Source organism: Pituophis catenifer, unplaced genomic scaffold (assembly GCF_029215685.1).
Source record: "Pituophis catenifer annectens isolate HBS135680 unplaced genomic scaffold, rPitCat1.0.hap2 SCAF_3, whole genome shotgun sequence".
Taxonomy (NCBI): Eukaryota; Metazoa; Chordata; class Lepidosauria; order Squamata; family Colubridae; genus Pituophis; species Pituophis catenifer.
The window spans coordinates 96,541,506-96,561,841 of record NW_027256883.1 but is presented as its reverse complement, the minus strand read 5'-3'; the positions used below and the strand labels follow the sequence as shown (position 1 = coordinate 96,561,841).

The 20,336-nt window shown below is 40.9% G+C and overlaps 1 protein-coding gene across 1 annotated transcript in view; it reads right to left on the bottom strand.

Annotated features, from left to right (window-relative positions):
- The window catches only part of PSD2 (pleckstrin and Sec7 domain containing 2), a 152,965-nt gene extending 138,006 nt beyond the window's left edge, over positions 1-14,959 (bottom strand). Inside the window, exons 1-3 of the mRNA XM_070939150.1 lie at positions 14,421-14,959; positions 11,725-12,213; positions 6,755-6,949 (exon numbers count right to left, since the gene is read on the bottom strand). Of these exons, the coding sequence (XP_070795251.1) occupies positions 6,755-6,949; positions 11,725-12,213; positions 14,421-14,959 (1,223 nt within the window). The remainder of the gene's footprint in view (positions 1-6,754; positions 6,950-11,724; positions 12,214-14,420) is intronic.
- Positions 14,960-20,336: the final 5,377 nt, after the last annotated feature.

Genomic DNA, 20,336 nt, shown 5'->3' with positions numbered 1-20,336 from the left:
ATTTGTTTGTTAAATTTATTTGCTGCCTATCTTACTGTGGGGTCTACTTTTGACAGCTTACAACAATAAAAACAGAAATAAAAATAAGTGTAAACATAATAACAATAAATGGAACAATAGAATAAACAATGGAAAAGATAACAATGATATAGCGATATGAGAAGGTGGGCAGATGAGAAAGCAGAGAGTGAGGGGAGAGGTAGGGTTAGCTATCAATCTAGTAGTCAGCTCCAATGTGGTACTCCCCTATTGGGGCCCCAGGCCAACCGGAAGAGCAGGTCTTCAGAAACTTACGGAAGGATAGGAGGCTGGAGACAGGTTTCACCTTGGAGGGTAGGATGTTAGATTAGGGTGTTTTGGATAATTTCCCAGATTTTGTTTTTATTTCTTGTTGTGTTTACTCATAACAGAGTGAAATTTATCATGACTATAATTACAATTATTTTACAGAACTCGTTATCTATACTGTATAAGAACACATCTTAAAAGCATCTCAAGTGCTAACATTTCTGAGAAAATCAAAATGAATCAATTAGCAGTGAAGCAGAGAATATAAATCATTCCTCATCAAGCAGTGTTCTACAAATAATCAGAAATATCTCTAAGCCAGAAACAAACATGACATTGTAAAAGATATGCAAGATGCATACCTCAAATTCACATGTTACATACTTTAGAAATCAGGATATGTGTTATATTTATATTCATGGCTGCAATACCAAAAGTGCAGAAAAGGCAATCTTACATTATGCAAACCCATATTTACATTAATGCTACCTTAGGTAAAGGATACAAAAAAAATTGCAACTGCTATTTTTTTCTTCTAGTACAAAATACCAGATTTTTTTGTGGATGGACAGAATGACGTGCAGAAATATCAGCTTATGCCAGAATCCCCAATGTGAAATCCTTGTGATAACCTATAATATTTATATGTGTGTCTATATTGGTGTGTTTAAGTCAGTCTTCACTCCTGGTGACTACCTAGACAAGTCCTTGCCTGCAGTTTTCTTGACAAGGTTTTTCAGAAGTTGCTTGCCATTACCTCTTCCTAGGGCTGAGAGAGAGTGACTGGCCTAAGGTCACCCAACTACTTCTGCCTAAGGCAGAACTGGAACTCATAGTTCTAACTTCGGCCTTTAGCCACTACTCAAAATGGCTATTAATAATGAACATATATTTTAAAGTATGCAAAATGTTAAATACGTGCCATGTGGCTTTTTCTTGAAAACAATGTCATTTTTTTCAATATATTCAATCCCAGAGTATATATTGGAAATGAACATTGTTTTAAAGGAGAAAGGATCTCACAAGGTTCAAACTAAACTAGGATAAAGACCAATATTCAGAATCAAACATACACCTTAAGCCCAAAGTCTGTTAACCTCACAGCAAATAAGGGAGGGAATGCTTGAAATACACCAGGACATGGTGCAAGCAAACTGAAGGACCCAGATGCCTCTACATACTCAGAGCATGGAAAACAAATAGGAATGGAAAGTCTTGGTATAGGAATTGGGGGAGGGGCAGCAAATATGACATTTTTGGTGTTATGGAAAGTTGATAAGAGGATTCATGATTGGAATATAGTACTGGAAGGTTATGTTTTTAAAAGAACCATTTGGGTTAATTCAGTATAAAAAAAGAATGTTGAAGAACCAGAAAAACTAGAAAGAGATGAGTTTTACATCTATCGTAATAGCACAGGAAATAGTCCCATTAGTAAATTACCTGAGCAGAAGGGTTGAAGTAATAATTTTATATTACTTTTTATTGATAAATGATGGAAATCCATTTTTCATAATTTATTCAAAAAACTTAAATTAGAATATATTGAAGGTTTATTCTGCATCCTGCAAACCCAATACAGTTGTTTCACTACTATTAGAATGCAATTTTAAAATTTAGCAATGATCTAATATCAGAGCTGTGACATATCATAAAGCCAGATAACACTGGATGAATTACTGAATAGAATACTTTCTATAATCTTCATGCCAAATTAGCTGTCAATATTTTAGCAACTATATTTAACAAGAAAATTGAATGAGGAATGACATATTTTGTTGGATTCTTTCATTTTTTCAGAATAATCACTATAAAAGCATCATACTATGAAAACAGTAAGGATACATTATTTATCTCTAACCGTATAGGAGAGAAATTCTTAGATTTTTCATACCTTTCAATGGGGATCCTGTCTAACCGGGGGGGGGGGGTTTCCAGATTATTCTGCCAATTGTATTGTGTATCCTCTGCAGTATTAATGTTCAGTTAAATCTCTTGAATGTGTATGCAACATTTTCAGAAGATTAATTCCATATTTATTTATTTATTTATTTATTTATTTATTTATTTATTTATAATCAAATTTCTATACCGCCCTACTCCCGAAGGACTCAGGGCGGTGAACAGCCAAGATAAAATACAGATAATACAAATATTAAAAATCCCTTAAAATTATTAAATATTTTGGCTGAAACACAGATTAAAACACCCAATTTATAAAGCCACAAATTAAAAAATTTAAAAAATTTAAAAGAGGGGAGTTAGGCCAGGCCAGCTTGCTGAAATAGAAAAGTTTTGAGAGCACGGCGAAACGTGCGCAGGTCCGGGATCTTCCCTATCTTTGGGGGGAGCTCGTTCCAGATGGTAGGTGCCCCCACAGAGAAGGCTCTCCCCTTGGGGGCCGCCAGTCGACACTGTTTGGCCGATGGCACCCTGAGGAGCCCCTCTCTATGGGAGTATACTGGTCGGTGAGAGGCTGTTGGTAGCAGAAGGCGGTCTCGTAAATACCCCAGTCCGATGCCATGGAGCGCTCTAAAGGTGGTAACCAAAACCTTGAAGCGCACCCGGAAGACCACTGGGAGCCAGTGCAGTTCGCGCAGGAGGGGGGTCACATGGGAGCGCCACGTCGCTCCCATAACCACCCACGCGGCTGCATTCTGGACCAGCTGGAGCCTCCGGGTGCTCCTCAAGGAGAGCCCCATGTAGAGAGCATTACAGTAGTGCAAGCGGGAAGTAACGAGGGCATGAGTGACCGTGTTTAACGAGTCCCGATCCAGAAAGGGGCGCAACTGGCGAATCAGGCGGACCTGATAAAAAGTCCCCCTGGCCACGGCCGTCATGTGCTCTTCTAAAGACAGCCATGAGTCCAGGAGGACACCCAAGTTGCGAACCCTCTCCGTGGGGGGCAATGACTCGCCCCACTAGTCAGTGATGGCACCAACTGACTATATCGGGATGTCAGAAACCACAGCCACTCGGTCTTGGATGGGTTGAGCCTGAGTCTGTTTCTCCCCATCCAGATCCGCACGGCCTCCAGGCACCGGGACATCACTTCAAGGGCATCATTGGGGTGGTCCGGGGTGGAGATGTACAGCTGAGTATCATCAGCGTACTGGTGGTACTTCACCCCGAAACCACGGATGATCTCACCCAGCGGCTTCACATAAATGTTGAACAGAAGGGGCGAGAGGACCGACCCTTGTGGCACCCCACATACAAGGGGCCTCGGGGTTGACCTCTGCCCCCCTGTCAACACAGACTGCGACTGGTCAGAGAGAAAGGAGGAGAACCACCGTAGAACGGTGCCCCCCACTCCTAACTCCTCTAGCCGGTGCAGCATGATACCATGGTCGATGGTATCAAAAGCCGCTGAGAGGTCTAATAGGACCAGGACAGAGGAGCAACCCCTGTCCCGAGCCCTCCAGAGATCATCAACCAACGCGACCAATGCCGTTTCCGTGCTGTACCCAGGCCTGAAGCCCGACTGGAACGGATCCAGATACGACGATTCATCCAGGTACTGGGGGAGCTGTCGCGCTACCACACTCTCAACAACCTTCGCAACGAAGCGAAGGTTGGAGACTGGACGATAATTTGCCAACACTGCCGGGTCCAGGGAAGGCTTCTTGAGGAGGGGCCTCACCACCGCCTCTTTCAAGGCGGCAGGGAAGACACCCTCACTCAAGGAAGCATTTATAATCCCCTGGAGCCAGCCTCGTGTAACCTCCCGAGAGGCCAGCACCAACCAGGAGGGACACGGGTCCAGTAAACATGTGGCTGCGCTCAGTCTGCCCAGTATCCTGTCCACGTCTTCGGGCGTCACAGTATCAAACTCTTCCCAGATAATACTCACAAGACCTGCCTCTGTCCTCCCCACTGAATCTACCCAGTCAGAGTCCAGGTGTTCCCGAATCTGAGCGATTTTGTCATACAGATACTGCACAAAGTCCTCGGCTCTACCCTCCAAGGGTAGATACCTTTGCATTATTATGGGCAGAATATAAATGGGTCATAAATGGGTCATTCCATGTCAAGTGGTCTGATTTCAGAAAACTGCCCTGCTCGACCATCATGTTTCTCATACCTTTCCTTCCAGAGATATAAAAAGCCAAATTTTAACCTTTTTTTTGAGCCGCAATATTTTTGGCCAACTTTGCTCCAAATTATCTAGATGGAGATTGCTCACGAGAATGTTTTTATTATTTTGTTTAATAGAGCACAAAAAGTTGTACAAGATGGCCAAGTTTTGTTCCTCTCAACAAAATATTGCCAGAGATATTATGTCTCAAAGTTGCTGGAACCTCAGAGTCATATTGTAGAAGACTGCAGTATGGGGGTCACACAAATGACTATATCTCCACAAGTATTGCATCAGCACACATAACACTTTACCAATGTTCATTGGGGACAATTGTACATGTTCACACAAAACTTCATCAAAATCCGTGATGGTCGAGCAGGGACCCCCAGACCACTTGAAATGGAATGACCCAAATGTGACTATACAGAGAATGAGTTATTACAGCAGTCTCCAACCTTGGCAACTTTAAGACTTGTGGACATCAACTGACAACATTCCCCAGTCAGCACAGCATAACTGACTGTTCTGCCCCAGCTACGGACCCCAAAAGACGCAGCACACACAAAGTCCGTACAAACCTTAATTTACTAATTAAAGACTACTGATGAGCTTTCTTAGTAGTTGTTTGAACACAAGTACAATAAATTAGTCTTTTCTGAACAAGGGCTGTTAATTTAACTTCATTAATAGCCAAAAAGAATTCAAAGAATAATAACTCAGTTCTGAGGCACAGTATTTCAGATTACCATAATCTTACTGTGGTTGGCAGAATGCCCAGAAGCAATTTGCAGGAAAACTGATAAGAGAGAAACAAGACCCAAATCAAACGTTTTCTATAATCAAGACACGAAGGAATTTGAACGAAGTTGTTTCCTAGAAATTGCATCAGTCGTCGTCCTTCCTTAAATAGGCTAGGGGACTGGCCAATTAGCCCCAAGCCTTACTCTCAAGAAGACCTCCTCCTGAGGAGCCACTCCTGCCTTTTCACAGCTCTGCATGCTCGTGCATTGAGAAGAGGCTCCTCCTCTTCTTACTCTTCACTTATGGGAGCTTCTGGTGATTCTGAAGGCCCTGGTTGAATCCCCGCCTCTGGCACCAGCGTCCTCATTGTCCGACTCGAGTGCCAACTGCACAGGCTGCTGGCGCAGCACTATATCAGCCTCCTCGCTGTCGGAATCAGCTGCTAACTGCGCAGGCCGCTGACGGGCCACAACACTGACTGGGGAATTCTGGGAGTTGTAATCCACAGGTCTTAAAGATGCCAAGGTTAGAGACCCATGAGTTGTTATGTAGTTTCTATGGGTTGTTCCCTTGGAATCACTTATTATAAATATTTCAAGCAAAAAGTGAGTGACTCACCAGCTTTTCCCCCAGTCCAAATATAGCTACCTAATACAGGTGAAGGAATAGACAATATTCAAAGTACATAGTTGATCCAGCTCTAATTTTACAGCCCTAAAGGCACAATACAAGTCCACAGTACAATTTGTAGTATAAACATTCAAAAGACATCAGTCTTTACTTCAAATGTTTTTTTAAAAAATATAAATATCTAGTAATGGTGTATTAAAATATTACCTCTCCAGGGGTGCCTGCGGGGATGGAAAAATAACATAAGTCAAGATGGCAGTCACAGCGTTACATAGATATACAATGGAATAAGGCTTCAATCCCATGGTTTATTGCCATCTTGACTTCTTTGACCTTTCTTCCTCATAATTTGAATTTTCTTTCTTGAAATCAGTGACATTATTACTGAAACACTATCAGAAATCATGACTAAATCAATGTAATACTTTTTAACTAGACTAACTATGGACTGAAAAATTAATAATCCTAATGTAATCATGTACTATACAGGATTTATAAGGTAAAGTTTTAGTTAAAAATATTGTGTCTCTATATCAACTAGGTTAAATATCTTCATATTGCATTGAGGTTAAATATCTTCATATTGCATCAATTTACCTCTGAATATTAACTTATTTTTTAAAATTTCATTTCAATTGATTATGGATCCATGACTGAAAATCCCTACTAGCAATTACAGTATGTGACCTGCTTGCAAGTAAAAAAAGTTATTGCAAAGCAGTTACATGAAATATTTGGCTTATTTCTAGTTGAACCATATATATATATATATATTTTACCCAGACCATCCAACTGCCTCCATTATGAACCATGATAATATAATAGCCATTGTGAACAAATGTTATTGTGAAACTTTTCTTGATTAACATTGCCACCCTTCTGGACACAATCAAATTTCCATTTATGTAAATCTGATCCATCCATTTTCTACACAAAATGCTTTTTAAAAAGAAAAATATATATTTCTTGCCAATCAATTACTAGAATTATGTTATCCCTCTGTCCCTCACTTACTTCTTGCCCAACTGGCGGGCCACATCACAGTGCTTGAATCCTTCAAGATTGTAGAGCCTTTTAGCCAATCTTTTGGCAGCCTCACTGTGTGCCTTGCAGCCATTGATAAGAGTGTCCGTGCTTCCCTGGTCAAGTTGTTCTGTGCTGCCCATATCAGAATCTGAATCCGAAAGGCCATCTTTTATGTTGGCATCACTAGAACAACAAAAAATATTTTTAATAAGTGGCAACTGTGCTCAAATGTTAAATATCTGGGAAACCCAAAATTGCATCTTCTTCCTATTCTTCAAATAAAAGGTATCAGATTTTTAAATCTATTGTTCTCTGATATTTTGACTTTTTTTTCATTAATGTTAGTTTTGTATTTGTTACCTTTAAAGCTAATTTTGGACATTGATGCTGTGTTTTGTGTGAGTTTAAGAGTGGAAACAGGAGTAAGACAAACAACTCTCATTCTCAACTTTAACCACACCAACCCTACAGTAGCACAAGTAATCCTTAAAAATGACAATATGGTTCCTTTGGGAGCTTGATGATCAGAAGCCTCCAGGTCAGTGGTGGGTTGCCCCTGGTTCGGACCAGTTTGCAAGAACCAGTAGTAAAACCGGTGGGAGGCTCTGCCCACTGACCCGGTCGTCGTCAGGAAGCTTCTGCACATGCGCAGAAGTGTGTGTACATGCGCGAGCGAAGCGAGCGCATGCGGGGTCCTGTTGCAAACCTGTAGCAAAGGTAAGTAGAACCCACCCCTCCTCCAGGTCCTGCTTCCACCCTTAAAAACCCTTCTCATAACATCATCATGACATTGGACAGTCTCTTCTTGGAAGGTCAGGTGTGTCATCTGCAGTCTTGAAATCTTGAAACATTACTAACGAACAATGCAACTTGTCACTCTGTTCGTCAGTTAAAAGAAATGGGAGAGCTCTTCCTTCTTTCAGTCTTGCACCTATAATTGGTTGAGGAGAGGAATATAAGGGGTTGGCAGTGAATCCAACTGAGAGCAGGGGTTGGGTGGGGCTAGTTCACTAACAGAGAAGTCTGACAATTATCCAACTCTATTGTAAAACATCTGATAAATGCATTTTAATTCTAATGGCAATAATGATTGTCTAAAGCAAGAGCTTTTGCAGAGTCTGCAACGTCACCATGTGGCCAACCTTCCTTCAGCTGTTGAACAGTCTTTATCCTGCACTTTTAAAACTTTATTTTTTTAAATAAATAGAGCATCCATCTTAGCAGTCAGCAGCTCAGCAGAAAATAGGTGCCCAGGGCAGTAACCAAGCCCAAGGGAAGAGGCATGGCAAGCGGATACAGCCAGTCACAGCTGTGGCTATTAACTAAATTAGAATGAAGCACTGGAAACAATCTGCTCTGAAGGGTGGAAGGTGGCTTGGATTATTTTTGAATTGTTGCTAGAAAAGACATGTTGAAATGGAGTAGGAAAAGAGAATAAGGTGCATTCCTGCACTCCAGAAGAGATGAGTAACACATACTGTATTGGCAACAACCTAAGTGAGATGTGCAGATATGTTCAAAGTGTAAAAGGTAGAAAAGAATTTTTTTTATAATTCTATTAGCCTATTATTATTAAGATAATTAGTAAATTGGTACTTTGACCTGACTGTGGCTGACTTTCAGATATTTTTAAACATGTCCTATATTCTATTAATTCTCTTTACCAACTCTTGGGATTTAGCCTGCTTTCTTGATCTAGATTTTGCATTGACTTTCAGCATGCATGTTCTACATTTAAAAGTGGAAGATAATGAGACTGATATATTTGTACGGTACAAAAGGAATCCACAAATATCCTAAAAATAAATTTGTATTGCTTGCCATGCTGGTATGCTATAAATTTAGGCTTTCAACTCTACATATCTTGTTTGGTAAATCATTAAGGTTTGATTATAAAAATAATTAATACATATAAAATTTCACAAATCTCAATTAGGAGACTGGATACAATAGGCAAAGCTCCCATTGTAGTTCCATCATTTGCATAATAGCATTCCAATAATGACATCACCCCAGATGACATTTGTGGGTAGATGTATATTTGATAAACTGAGGTTTCACTGTATTATCTTTTTCATTTTACTTGAAAGACTTTGAGGAAATTGAAAACAAATTCACACTGGCTTTTAACATTTAATTCCAGAGTAGCTCTGTTGACCCTTTTTCCCATATAAAAACACTGCCACACAAGGATTGAATACAGTTCTGGTTCTTATTTATTTGTCAGAGTTTTATCATGTCTTTCATCTAGAACAGTGGTTCCCAAACTATTTCCTTCATTACTGAAAACTCCTCACTAGAAAGTTCTTATTTATATTCTCCTGATGTAAGTTGTTTAACTAGTTTGATATAGTAGTTAAGGCACTAGACTAGAAACTGGCAGACCATGAATTCTAGTCCTGTCTTAGCCATGAAAGCCGGCTGGGTGACTCTGTCACTCTCTCAGCTCAACCCACCTCACAGGTTTGTTGTTGGAGAAATAGGAGAAGGAAGGTGTGTTAAAATACAGTATGTTCACTGCCTTATTTGTGAAAATAAAGGTGGGATAGAAATAAATAAAATATGTCATTACCACCCCAAAAAACCACTTCTACTCAATTTTGGGTAATTTTCCCAGGTTTGGAAAGCAGTGCTGGGACCTGCAAGTTTTAGTCCAAAATCCTAATTTATAAAAAATCCCTGGCTACAAGCTTTACTCCAGGAAAACACTTGAAAGCTTTTCCTTTTATCAATAGTATTTAAAAGTATAGAACACTTACACAGAAACAAAGCATCCTGAATAATAGTTTAAATAAATATTGTTTTATTTATTTGTACTATGGTTTTTCTTTTGAGTAATTGAAAGTAAACTCATAAGAGAGAATCTCCTTTTATATAGATATATTTTGGATGGCACTATTAAAAGTAGAAAAACAATTAAATATTGTCTCTCAAGAGTAAAATGCATTTCTATATACTCTCAAAACAGGTTTTTCATTTAAATTCATCATCTATATTCATTAACCAGTTAACAATATTCACTGTAGGTAATTTAGTAATTTTTTTTTAAAAAAAGCTTGCCCCATACCTGTTATGTACTGTAATAAATATGTCAATCATATATAATTAAAATGTTTAATAAAGCAGGCTTAAATTGAATTGCTGACTTAAACTGATGGTGTGTGCTACACATAATGACCAAAACTGCCTTTTTATAGATAATTTTCATATAACAATTTGATGAAATCCAGGTAACATAAAATTCATCCAAATCCCATAAATGTTCCTAGAAGAGTTGAATTTGTCTGTGCATATAAACAGATACATAAAAATATATGTTCTGTAGATTCAATAATACTTAAAATAAAGTTATTTAGGGCCAGGAAGAATATTTTAGTTCACCATCTTTCTAAAACTGCTGACAAAAGAATATGAAAAAACTCACAGGAAAAAAATAAGAGAATTGTAGAACAATTTGCTATTTTAAATCTCTGACTCCAACTTTTACAACACTCAAAAACCTGAAATCTTTTCCTTCCCCCACTTTTTTTAGTGCAGTTTAAAAAAAAAAAATCCCCCCTTTTGGCTCCTATAATTTTGTCTAACATTGAGTGTTTGGAAAATAACAAACCAATATTTGGTCAATCAATTTCAGGTTCAATCCACTATTTTTTATAATGGCTTTGTTATGTCCTGAAGCTGACTGTGGAAGAAATCCTTAATTATACACGGAGATAACACTTTCATGTTTCCTTAACTTTGCATGCCGGTCATTTGTCATTAACTGAGCAATGTGTTATATGCAATACAATGCAGTGAGACGTGTGCAGATCTGTATATTGGTGAACCAAAGCAACCACTTCACAAGGGCATGGCACAACATAGGAAATCTAATCCATCAAGACAAGAGTCAGCAGTCCATCTGCATTTGAATGATAGTGGTCACTCTTTTGAAGATAGTAAACTCCACATTTTGGATAGAGAGAACCATTGGTTTGAAAGAGGGGTAAAAAGGGCCATTTATGTTAACAATGAGTAGCCCTCTCTCAACAGAGGAAGAGGGATAAAACACCACCTATCCCCAATTTACAATGCAATCTTTTTGGCTGTTCCAAAAAGATTCCACACCTCTGACTCAGGTGACCCTGAGATCAGAGATAAAACCCCAAGTAATCACAACAGCTCTCAAGAGTGTGTTAAGACCAGTTGACTGCAAAGAAAATGCAATCTTTCCATTCCCACCCCTCCATCAACTACTCTCAGCTGTCAATAATTGTCCTTCCATCTCCCACACCATCCAACTGCAACTGATGCAACTTCCAAGATAGGAAGTGAAACGTCTACTTTTTCCTCAAAAAATCAGTTCAGTTGCCTTTTAAAAAATAAAACCACTTTTGATATAGCTTGCAAATTTCAGGAGTTAAAGATTATTTGCTTTGCCTTAATATGTATATATACATATTATATATATAATATTAAGGAAATAATTAGGGCTACCAATCCAAAAATGTATTTAAAGTATTGATTAAATATAAATACTGTTAAATGTTATCACAACTTTTATATAGTAACAGTACAAAGATTACTGAAAGTCTAAGATAATAGTTTAATCATCTAAAAGTACAAAACAACTTTTGAAGGGAAAAGAATGGTTAACATGGATAGAAGAACACAGAGACAATGACAATGAGTACAGATATGAAATTGCTTAAATAAGCAATTTTCAGCCCTACTGATTAGACTTAGTCCCATCCAAGTAAATCAACAGAAGCTATCATTCCCACTAATTAATTTAGCAGTTAATCAATTAAAACTAGTATTGTGTATATCATTACCATTGGTATTACCAAAACTATCACTGCTACTGTTGCCTTAGCTGTTATGAATAGCAATAAGAGAAAGACTATGCAGTGCAGAAAACTTAATGGATTCATTAAATGCAGTTAAATAACAGCTATAGTCTGAGTAAAGCAAATTACCTGATTGAATTACTAAATTTTGGAAGCTTTTCTTCTGACCGTTCCATGTGATAGCCATTAGGAATATTTTTCAGTGATGCTTGGCTCAGCACATTCTCAGACTGGCTGCTAGTGATGGAGTGCTGCAAGGGACTCCCCAAATTACCATCCATAACCCTAGCCATCATTTCACCCTGTTTCTCTGTTGCCCTGGGCTCCAGACTTTCCTTCTGGTTAGTGAGGAATTTCTGTTCTGAAAGTTCAGAACTTTCTTTGGTTCTTTGCTGAATAAGAGGTGTGAGCGGAGCTTCAAAGCTAACACAGCTGTCTGTCTCATCTGTAAGGGAGAGCACATCCAAGGAGTCCAGGCTGCTGTAGTATGTGCCCTTCATAAGGTCAGATTCCACAATTTTTTCAAAAGTAGAACTGAATCCATCCCTGATGTCTTTAAATGCAAAATCTTCCCTGTCGTAACTGCTGCAATGGAGCTTAGATTCTGCAACAATTAAGCTGAAATGGAAGGACATATTAGATCAGTTAAAAATTTGTGCACAATAGATGTTATTTTTGTAGACTTTAAGGAGGTAATTTAGAACAAAACATTGCAATTGCAAAGAAATAATATAATTCAATATTTGCAGTTAATCTCTTTATTTTTGCAATAATTTAAATCTAAATCCATTTTATAGTAGCACAGCTAAATTACTATTGCTAATGATTTCTTCTCTATTTTCAAGAATGGAAAAGAGAAACAGAGTGCTTGATTTCTTAAAAATTTCTACAAGATGCTGAAGAGGCAAGATGTTGTCCATGAAGGGTGGCCACTGACCATAAGAAATAGTTGGATACTTAGAAAAATAATCCAATGTAGCTCTTTCTAAATCTGTTTTGATTTAGATTTGAATCATAAATAAGAGATTCGTATGTGCCCAACTTTTTGTTGTTCAGGAAATCATTAAAGACCCAATTGTTCTGCCAGATGTTGGGAAAAAGTGATTGTAAAGTCCCTTTTTATTCTGGTATTTTTGCTTTTCCAGTTAGTTGCATTCTTTATATGTTTTCTTTAAATGTCAGAACCCAGAGTTGTTTAGGAGGTGGGTGACCTATAAATTAAGTAAATAAAACTTGGGAAATTGAAGCATTCTATCTCCCAGAAATAGTTTAAGAGATCTCAGTGTTTTATCAGAGGGGCAAAATATTTGCATCATGCATTATAGAATCAACACTGTATATCAATATAAAATATACTGAATCAGTAAAGTGTTTCTAACTTTCCAGTTAAAGAAGAAAGGGTGGGGAGTCTTTTAATTTGTTTTAAAACCATATGCCACTTGTTTTTGTTGCTATTTGTTTAATAACATATGTTATTTCCTGGCATAGTTGCCTTTTCAGTGGGAATTAATTGTGACCAGCTTCAGGGAGCCCCCGATGCTCCATTTCCTAAGGCACATGGATCAGGCTCTCAAATCTATTCCTCTCTACACTCCCCAAGAAAAATGAAAAGCATGGGACTGGGCGAACATTTGGAAAGCATCTTTCATAATATTCTTCTAACAATTCCCATAAACCAGAATTAGTGCTCAAAAAGTTTTAATGCAACCCCCTGGTCCTGAGACTAGATCTGATACTTAACAGAGAAATGTATATTAGCCTATGACCTTCAAAGGGTTTACAATAATTTCTCTTAGAATTCCTGTCCAAGATAGCAGAGGTTCATAGTCTAAGAAGGCATCTAGTGACACTCTATAAGTGTTCCCTAGTTAATGTTCTCCCCTTTTAGTCACTGCAAAAAGATACTTTTAAACTAATGGTAGCTACCAAATTCTTGCTTTCTTAGGATTATTCTAACATGACAAGAAATTTAGAAGAATTACTGAAAAATAAGAATTAATTTCAGTAATAAATGAATGCTAAACTCTGCTGTTCCTTGGCATGAAAAAGAATTCCACGATGAAGCCTTCTGATAATATATTCTAGAACTTTAATCCTACCAGATCAATGGAAAGATTTTTATTTATTTATTTTATTTTATTTTATTTCTATACCGCCCTTCTCCTGCGGGACTCAGGGCGGTGTACAGCCAAGATAAAACATTGCATATAAAATTTAAAAACAATTTAAAAAACAATTAAATAATTTCGGCCCAAGATTTAAAAACAACCCAATTAAAACCGAATTCAATTAAAACTGAGAGGATGGGATCAAGCCAGCCCGGCTAGATGGAATAGGTGTGTTTTCAGGGCCCGACGAAAAGTCCAGAGGTCTGATATCGTGCGTATCTCAGGGGGTAGGTCATTCCAGAGGGCAGGTGCTGCCACAGAGAAGGCTCTCCCCCTCGGGATCGCCAGCCGGCACTGTCTGGCCGACGGCACCCTGAGGAGGCCCTCTCTGTGTGAGCGAACCAGTCGGTGGGAGGCTATTGGCAGCAGAAGGCGGTCTCGCAGATACCCCGGCCCTAAGCCATGGAGCGCTTTAAAGGTGGTCACCAACACCTTGAAGCGCACCCGGAAGATCACAGGAAGCCAGTGCAGCTCGCGCAGGAGAGGTGTCATATGTGAGCGCCCCGCCGCTCCCATAATCCCCCACGCGGCCGCATTCTGGACTAACTGTAGCCTCCGGGTGCACCCCAAGGGGAGCCCCATGTAGAGATGAATGGTATCATAGCAGAAACTGCTTCTCTTCCTTTAAAGGTAAATCATGGTTTCCCTGTTTGTTACCTTATGTGCTCTTCTCCATCCTCAGGATAAAACAGTTCAGTAACATCCCGACATGATTGCAAACCATAATTGTTTCTTCTATCATTGAGAAACAACTCATTTGCCAAGATGTTCTCTTTGAAAGCAACACTGCCAGTCCTTGGAGTGGATGGAGTTTGTGCTCTGTCTTTATTGTTCTCTGTACCAGGCTTTGATTCAGCAGGTAACCCATTTGTGTGCATTATGCTGCTGGTGCTGTCACTGTTGGTTCCTAATTGTTCTTGCTGACCATTGCTCTTCTTCATACTCATCTCCTGCCACACATCTATTTCCACTTCCTGATGTTTGCTTGCATTACCCAGGCAGTCATCATCTGTCTGGGTTCTGTTCTCCATTGCTCTGAAAGACTCGGCATCATTCTGAATACTGGGTGTGATAGCTGGAGCATCCGTAGGCTCTGTAAATTGCTCCCTCTCATTAGACACGATCATGGCTAGTTGAAACCTGGAGATATTTGATTCATTACACTCTGCATTTGGCAGTGGAGTATTTCCACTCATCTTCAACTGATTGTAACTTGTCCTGGGTTCCTCTGCCTTTTTTCTTGATTGTGACCCTGTAGCCTGTGGTGACAAGAAAATAGAAAATTACCTAAATCTGTTACAAAGTGATATTAAAAAACTCAATTTCTTAAAATAATGGTAACATAAAATGCTGGTAACATGTTAAAACATTAAAAGATATAAATCTGCCAACTGTGGACACTCCTGCAGATGATGAGATACTTTAGCTCACAGCAAAATAATTGCTTATTGTAATTATCCTTCACAGAGTTCTAATGTCTCACAAAATTAATAACAAGTTTGGATATACAAGCTGGATGTTGACAGTTAATTATTAAAAGTTAAAAACAGTAGCAAGGGGGAAAAAGCACAGCAGGTAAAAAATTAAGGTGGTTCAGTATTTCAGTCTGAAAGTCAAAAAGATGCTTTGGTGCACAGGGAACGCAAACGTAACCCTTGACTACATCTCCTTAAAACAGCCGTGCCTTTTCCCAGGATCAAGCAAAATGGGATTTGCTCTAAAGAGTTGCAGAGAAGTTCTCCATTTGTGTCTCTACACCTTCTAAGACCTTCAAATATGGAGTCCCGCAGAGGTTTAACAATTATTCATTGCCGCCCTTGAAATAGAAAGTATTGCCAACTTCCAGAAAGTTATTAACAAAAAGTAAGATGTTTCTTTGGAAGGAAATTTCAGAGACTAAAAGGCTGTCTTCCTGAACTAACTAGAGAGACCTTGAGGCCTCCAAGAATGATCTCAAAAAAGAAAAAGTTTAAATAGGAGAGGTAACTCTTTCAAATATTTGTACTGTAAATTGTGAGCTTGTTCTAAACTCTTCAGGTCAACAGAATTCTTTAGATTGCTGCAGTTTCAAGTAATTCTACTTCACTAGCATTAACAAATAGTATATAACAATCTAGACCAGTGGTTCTCAACCTGTGGTCTGCGGACCCCTGGGGGGCTGCGATGTCATCACAGGGGGTCTGCAAAGGCTTACAGAAATGTTATGATTTAAATCTCAATGGTCTTTAAGTCTTGGTGGTCTGTTGCCATGGTCCATGGCCACAAAAGGTATTTAAAGGGCATCCGTGGTGAAGAAAAGTTGAGATCCATTACTCTAGATCAATTTTTATTCCTAAATGCTGTTCAGTCTATTTCAATTAGAATGGATTTTTGCATTAAATGGAATGCTGCATTCTGATTTCAAAGAACCTGAATTCACCCTACATCAACCCAATTCAGTCATTTCTAGAAGCAACTGGAAACTAAAAAAAAACAATCACAATTCACTCTTTTTTCAAATTGCTCCATTTGGTAACTGTTCACATTTTTAAACACTTAGATGAGAGGATTGAAGGGGCACTCAACAAATTTGTGGACGAAACAAAATGGGGGAAGTCAGAAGGTAGATGCAAGATTCAGAAGGATTTTGACAGACTTGAGCATTGGGCCCTATCCAACAAGATCCAGTTCGATGCCAAGAAAACTAAAGTCTTGTATTTAGGCATAAAAAAACAAATACACAGGTACAGAATAGTATAGGTACAGAAAAGTATATGTCTAAAAAGTAATGCTTTATGAGAGGGATCTAGATGTTCTGGTGGATGACCACTTAAATATAATTCAGCAGTGTACTGCAGCTTCCAAAAAGCCAACACAGGGGTTGGACACATCAACATGGAGATAATATCATATTACCATACTATAATACACTAGTGAAGCCACATTTGGAATATTGCATCCAATTCTTGTCACCATAATACAAAAATGATTCTGAGGTCCTACAAAGAGTTCAGAGAAGAGCAACAAAAATGATAAAGGGTCTGGAAACTAAATCCTATGAAGACCAGCTAAAGGACTAGGTATGTTTAGTTTAATGAAGAGAAGACTAAGGAGAGAAATGATAACAATTTTCCAATACTTAAAGGGCTGATATAGGGAAGAGGGCATCAATTTATTCTCCATAGCACCTGAGGGAAGGACAAGAAGTAAATGGTAAGTAAAAAGCTCATCAGAGGGAGATCCAACTTGGAAATAAGGAGGAACCATTAGGCGATTGAATGGCTTGAATCCCAGAGTTGTGGACATTTTCAAGAAACAATTGGACAACCATTTTCTCAAGATGGTATGGGCAGGGGGTAGAATTAGAAGACCTTTAAGGTCCCTTCCAGTCCTATGACTTATGTCCAAATGACTAATTCTTTGGTCTTCTCTTCATTGAACCTTCTTCTCAGACCAGAATGCCCTGACAATAATAACTTATGCTTTATTCACCATTTAGTTGGACTATTGAAACAAGCTGTATGTGAGCTGCCTTTGGAGATAATTCTGAAGCTAGAGCCAGTACCAAATGCAGCATTTATATTTTTCATTTTCTCATTTTTATTAGATTTATATACCGCCCTACTCCCGAAGGACTCAGGGCAGTGAACAGCCAGAAAGATAAAACACACAAACTACAAAATTTAAAAGACAATATAAAAACCCATTAAATAATTTGGCCTAAAACAATTTAAAACACCCCTAATATTTTAAAACCAATTTTAAAAGTTACAATTAAAAGGGAAGTTAGGCCAGGTCAGCCTGTTGAAATAAATAGGTCTTGAGGGCACGGCGGAAGGTGCGTAAATCCGGGATCCTCCGTATCTCTGGGGGGAGCTCATTCCAGATAGCAGGTGCCCCCACAGAGAAGGCTCTCCCCCTGGGGGCTGCCAGTCGACACTGTTTGGCCAACGGCACCCTGAGGAGCCCCTCTCTATGGGAGCGTACTGGCCGGTGAGAGGCTACTGGTGGCAGAAAGCGGTCCCATAAGTACCCTGGTCCTAAGCCATGAAGCGCTCTAAAGGTGGTAACCAAAACCTTGAAGTACACCCGGAAGACCACCGGGAGCCAGTGCAGCTCGCGCAGGAGAGGTGTCACATGGGAATGCCACGTCCCTCCCATAACCACCCGCGTGGCCGCACTCTGAACCAGCTGGAGCCTCTGGGTGCTCCTCAAGGGGAGCCCCATGTAGACAGCATTACAGTAGTCCAGGCAGGAAGTGACAAGGGCATGAGTGACCATGCGTAAGGAGTCCCGATCCAGAAAGGGACACAACTGGCGTATCAGGCGGACCTGATAGAAAGTCTTCCCGGCCACAGCCGTCAAGTGCTCTGCTAAAGACAGCTGTGACTCCAGGAGGACGCCCAAGTTGCGAGCCCTCTCCATGGGGGCCAATGACTCACCCCCAATAGTCAGTGATGGCACCAACTGACTATATCAGGACACTGGAAACCACAGCCACTCAGTCTTGGATGGGTTGAGCCTGAGTCTGTTTCTCCCCATCCAGATCCGCATGGCCTCCAGGCATCGGGACCTCACTTCAAGGGCATCATTGGGGTGGTCCGGGGTGGAGATATACAGCTGAGTGTCATCAGTGTACTGATGGTACTTCACCCCGAAACCACGGATGATCTCGCCTATGGCTTCACATAAATGTTGAACAGAAAGGGCGAGAGGACTGACCCCTGTGGAACCCCACATATAAGGCGCCTCGGGGTCGACCACTGCCCCCCTGCCAACACAGACTGCGACCGGTCGGACAGAAAGGAGGAGAACCACCACAGCATGGTGCCCCCCACCCCCAACTCTTCCAACCGGTGCAGCATGATACCATGGTCAATGGTATCAAAAGCCATTGAGAGATCTAATAGGACCAGGACAGAGGAACAACCCCTGTCTCGAGCCCTCCAGAGATCATCAACCAATGCGACCAATGCTGTTTCCATGCTGTACCCAGGCCTGAAGCCCGACTGGAACAGATCCAGATAAACCATTTCATCCAGGTACTGGGGAAGCTGTCGTGCCACCACACTCTCAACAACCTTCGCCACAAAGTGAAGGTTGGAGACTGGACGATAGTTTGCTAACACTGCCGGGTCCAGGGAAGGCTTCTTGAGGAGAGACCTCACCACCGCCTCTTTGAAGGTGGCGGGAAAGTCACCCTCACTCAATGAAGCATTTATAATCCCCTGGAGCCAGCCTTGTGGCACCTCCCAAGAAGCCAGCACCAACCAGGAGGGACAAGGGTCCAATAAACATGTGGCTGCGCTCAGTCTACCCAGAATCCTGTCCACGTCTTCAGGAGTCACAGGGTCAAACTCTTCCCAGATAACATTCTCAAGACCTGCCCCCATCATCCCTCCTGAGTCTACCCAGTCAGAGTCCAAGTCTTCTAAAATCTGAATGATTTTGTCATACAGATACTGCACAAAGTCCTCGGCTCTACTCTCCAAGGGGTCCTCCCGCGCTTCCTGGTGGAGCAGGGAGTGGGTCACCCTAAACAGGGCGGCCAGGCGATTATCTGATGATGCAATAAGAGCGGCAAAATAATTACATTTTGCCTCTTTTATCGCCACTAGGTAAGTCTTAATATGAGACCTTACCAGTGTTCGGTCGGATTCAGAAAGGCTGGCCCTCCAACTGCTCTCCAGGCATCTTTTCTGGTGCTTCATCTCCCTCAGCTCCTCGGTAAACCAAGGAGCTAGGTGAGACCGCACCGGGTCAGAGGCCGCAAAGGCACGACCCGATCCAAAGCTCCAGCAGCCACCTTATCCCAGGCGGCCTCTAGGTCTTCAGTCAAGGCATGAGCCAGAGCCTCAGGGAATGGCCCAAGCTCCATCTGGAACCCATCAGGCACCTGGGGCGGAACCATCTCATTGGTTCCGCCTCCTTGTGGCGGGGTATGGCGATTCGAAGGTCAAAGCAAAGAAGGGAGTGATCCGGCCATGACAAGGGCTCAATCGTTATATCCCCTATCTCAAGATCACTCATCCACTGACCAGAGACAAAAACCAGGTCCAGCATGTTTCCCCCCGTGTGAGTAGGGCCATGAACTTGGGTCAGGTCCATAGCCATCATGGAAGCCATGAACTCCCGAGCTGCCTCAGATGTCTCACCCACAGATGGCAGGTTAAAATCCCCCATGACCATAAGCCTGGGGGTATCAACCGCCACCATGGCTATAATGTTGAGCAGCTTGGGCAGGACTGCTGTCACATGGCAGGGAGCCAGGTACATGATCAGCAAGCCCATCTGTACCCCATGACCCCACTTCACAAGGAGGGACTCACATCCGGCAGTCTGAGGAACAGTGGCCTTCCTCGGCCTAAGACCTTCTTTGATAACAACCGCCACCCCCTCCCCTCCCCTGTGACCTCGGCTGATGAAAGGCGCGAAAACTGGGTGGGCACATTTTGACGAGGGGGACTCCCCCTCCTGGCCCAACCAAGTCTCCGTAATACCCACCAGATCCGCTCCCCCCTTCTGAACAAGATCACAAATGAGGGGGGCTTTATTTACCATGGACCTGGTATTGCATAACATCAGCCGAAGGTC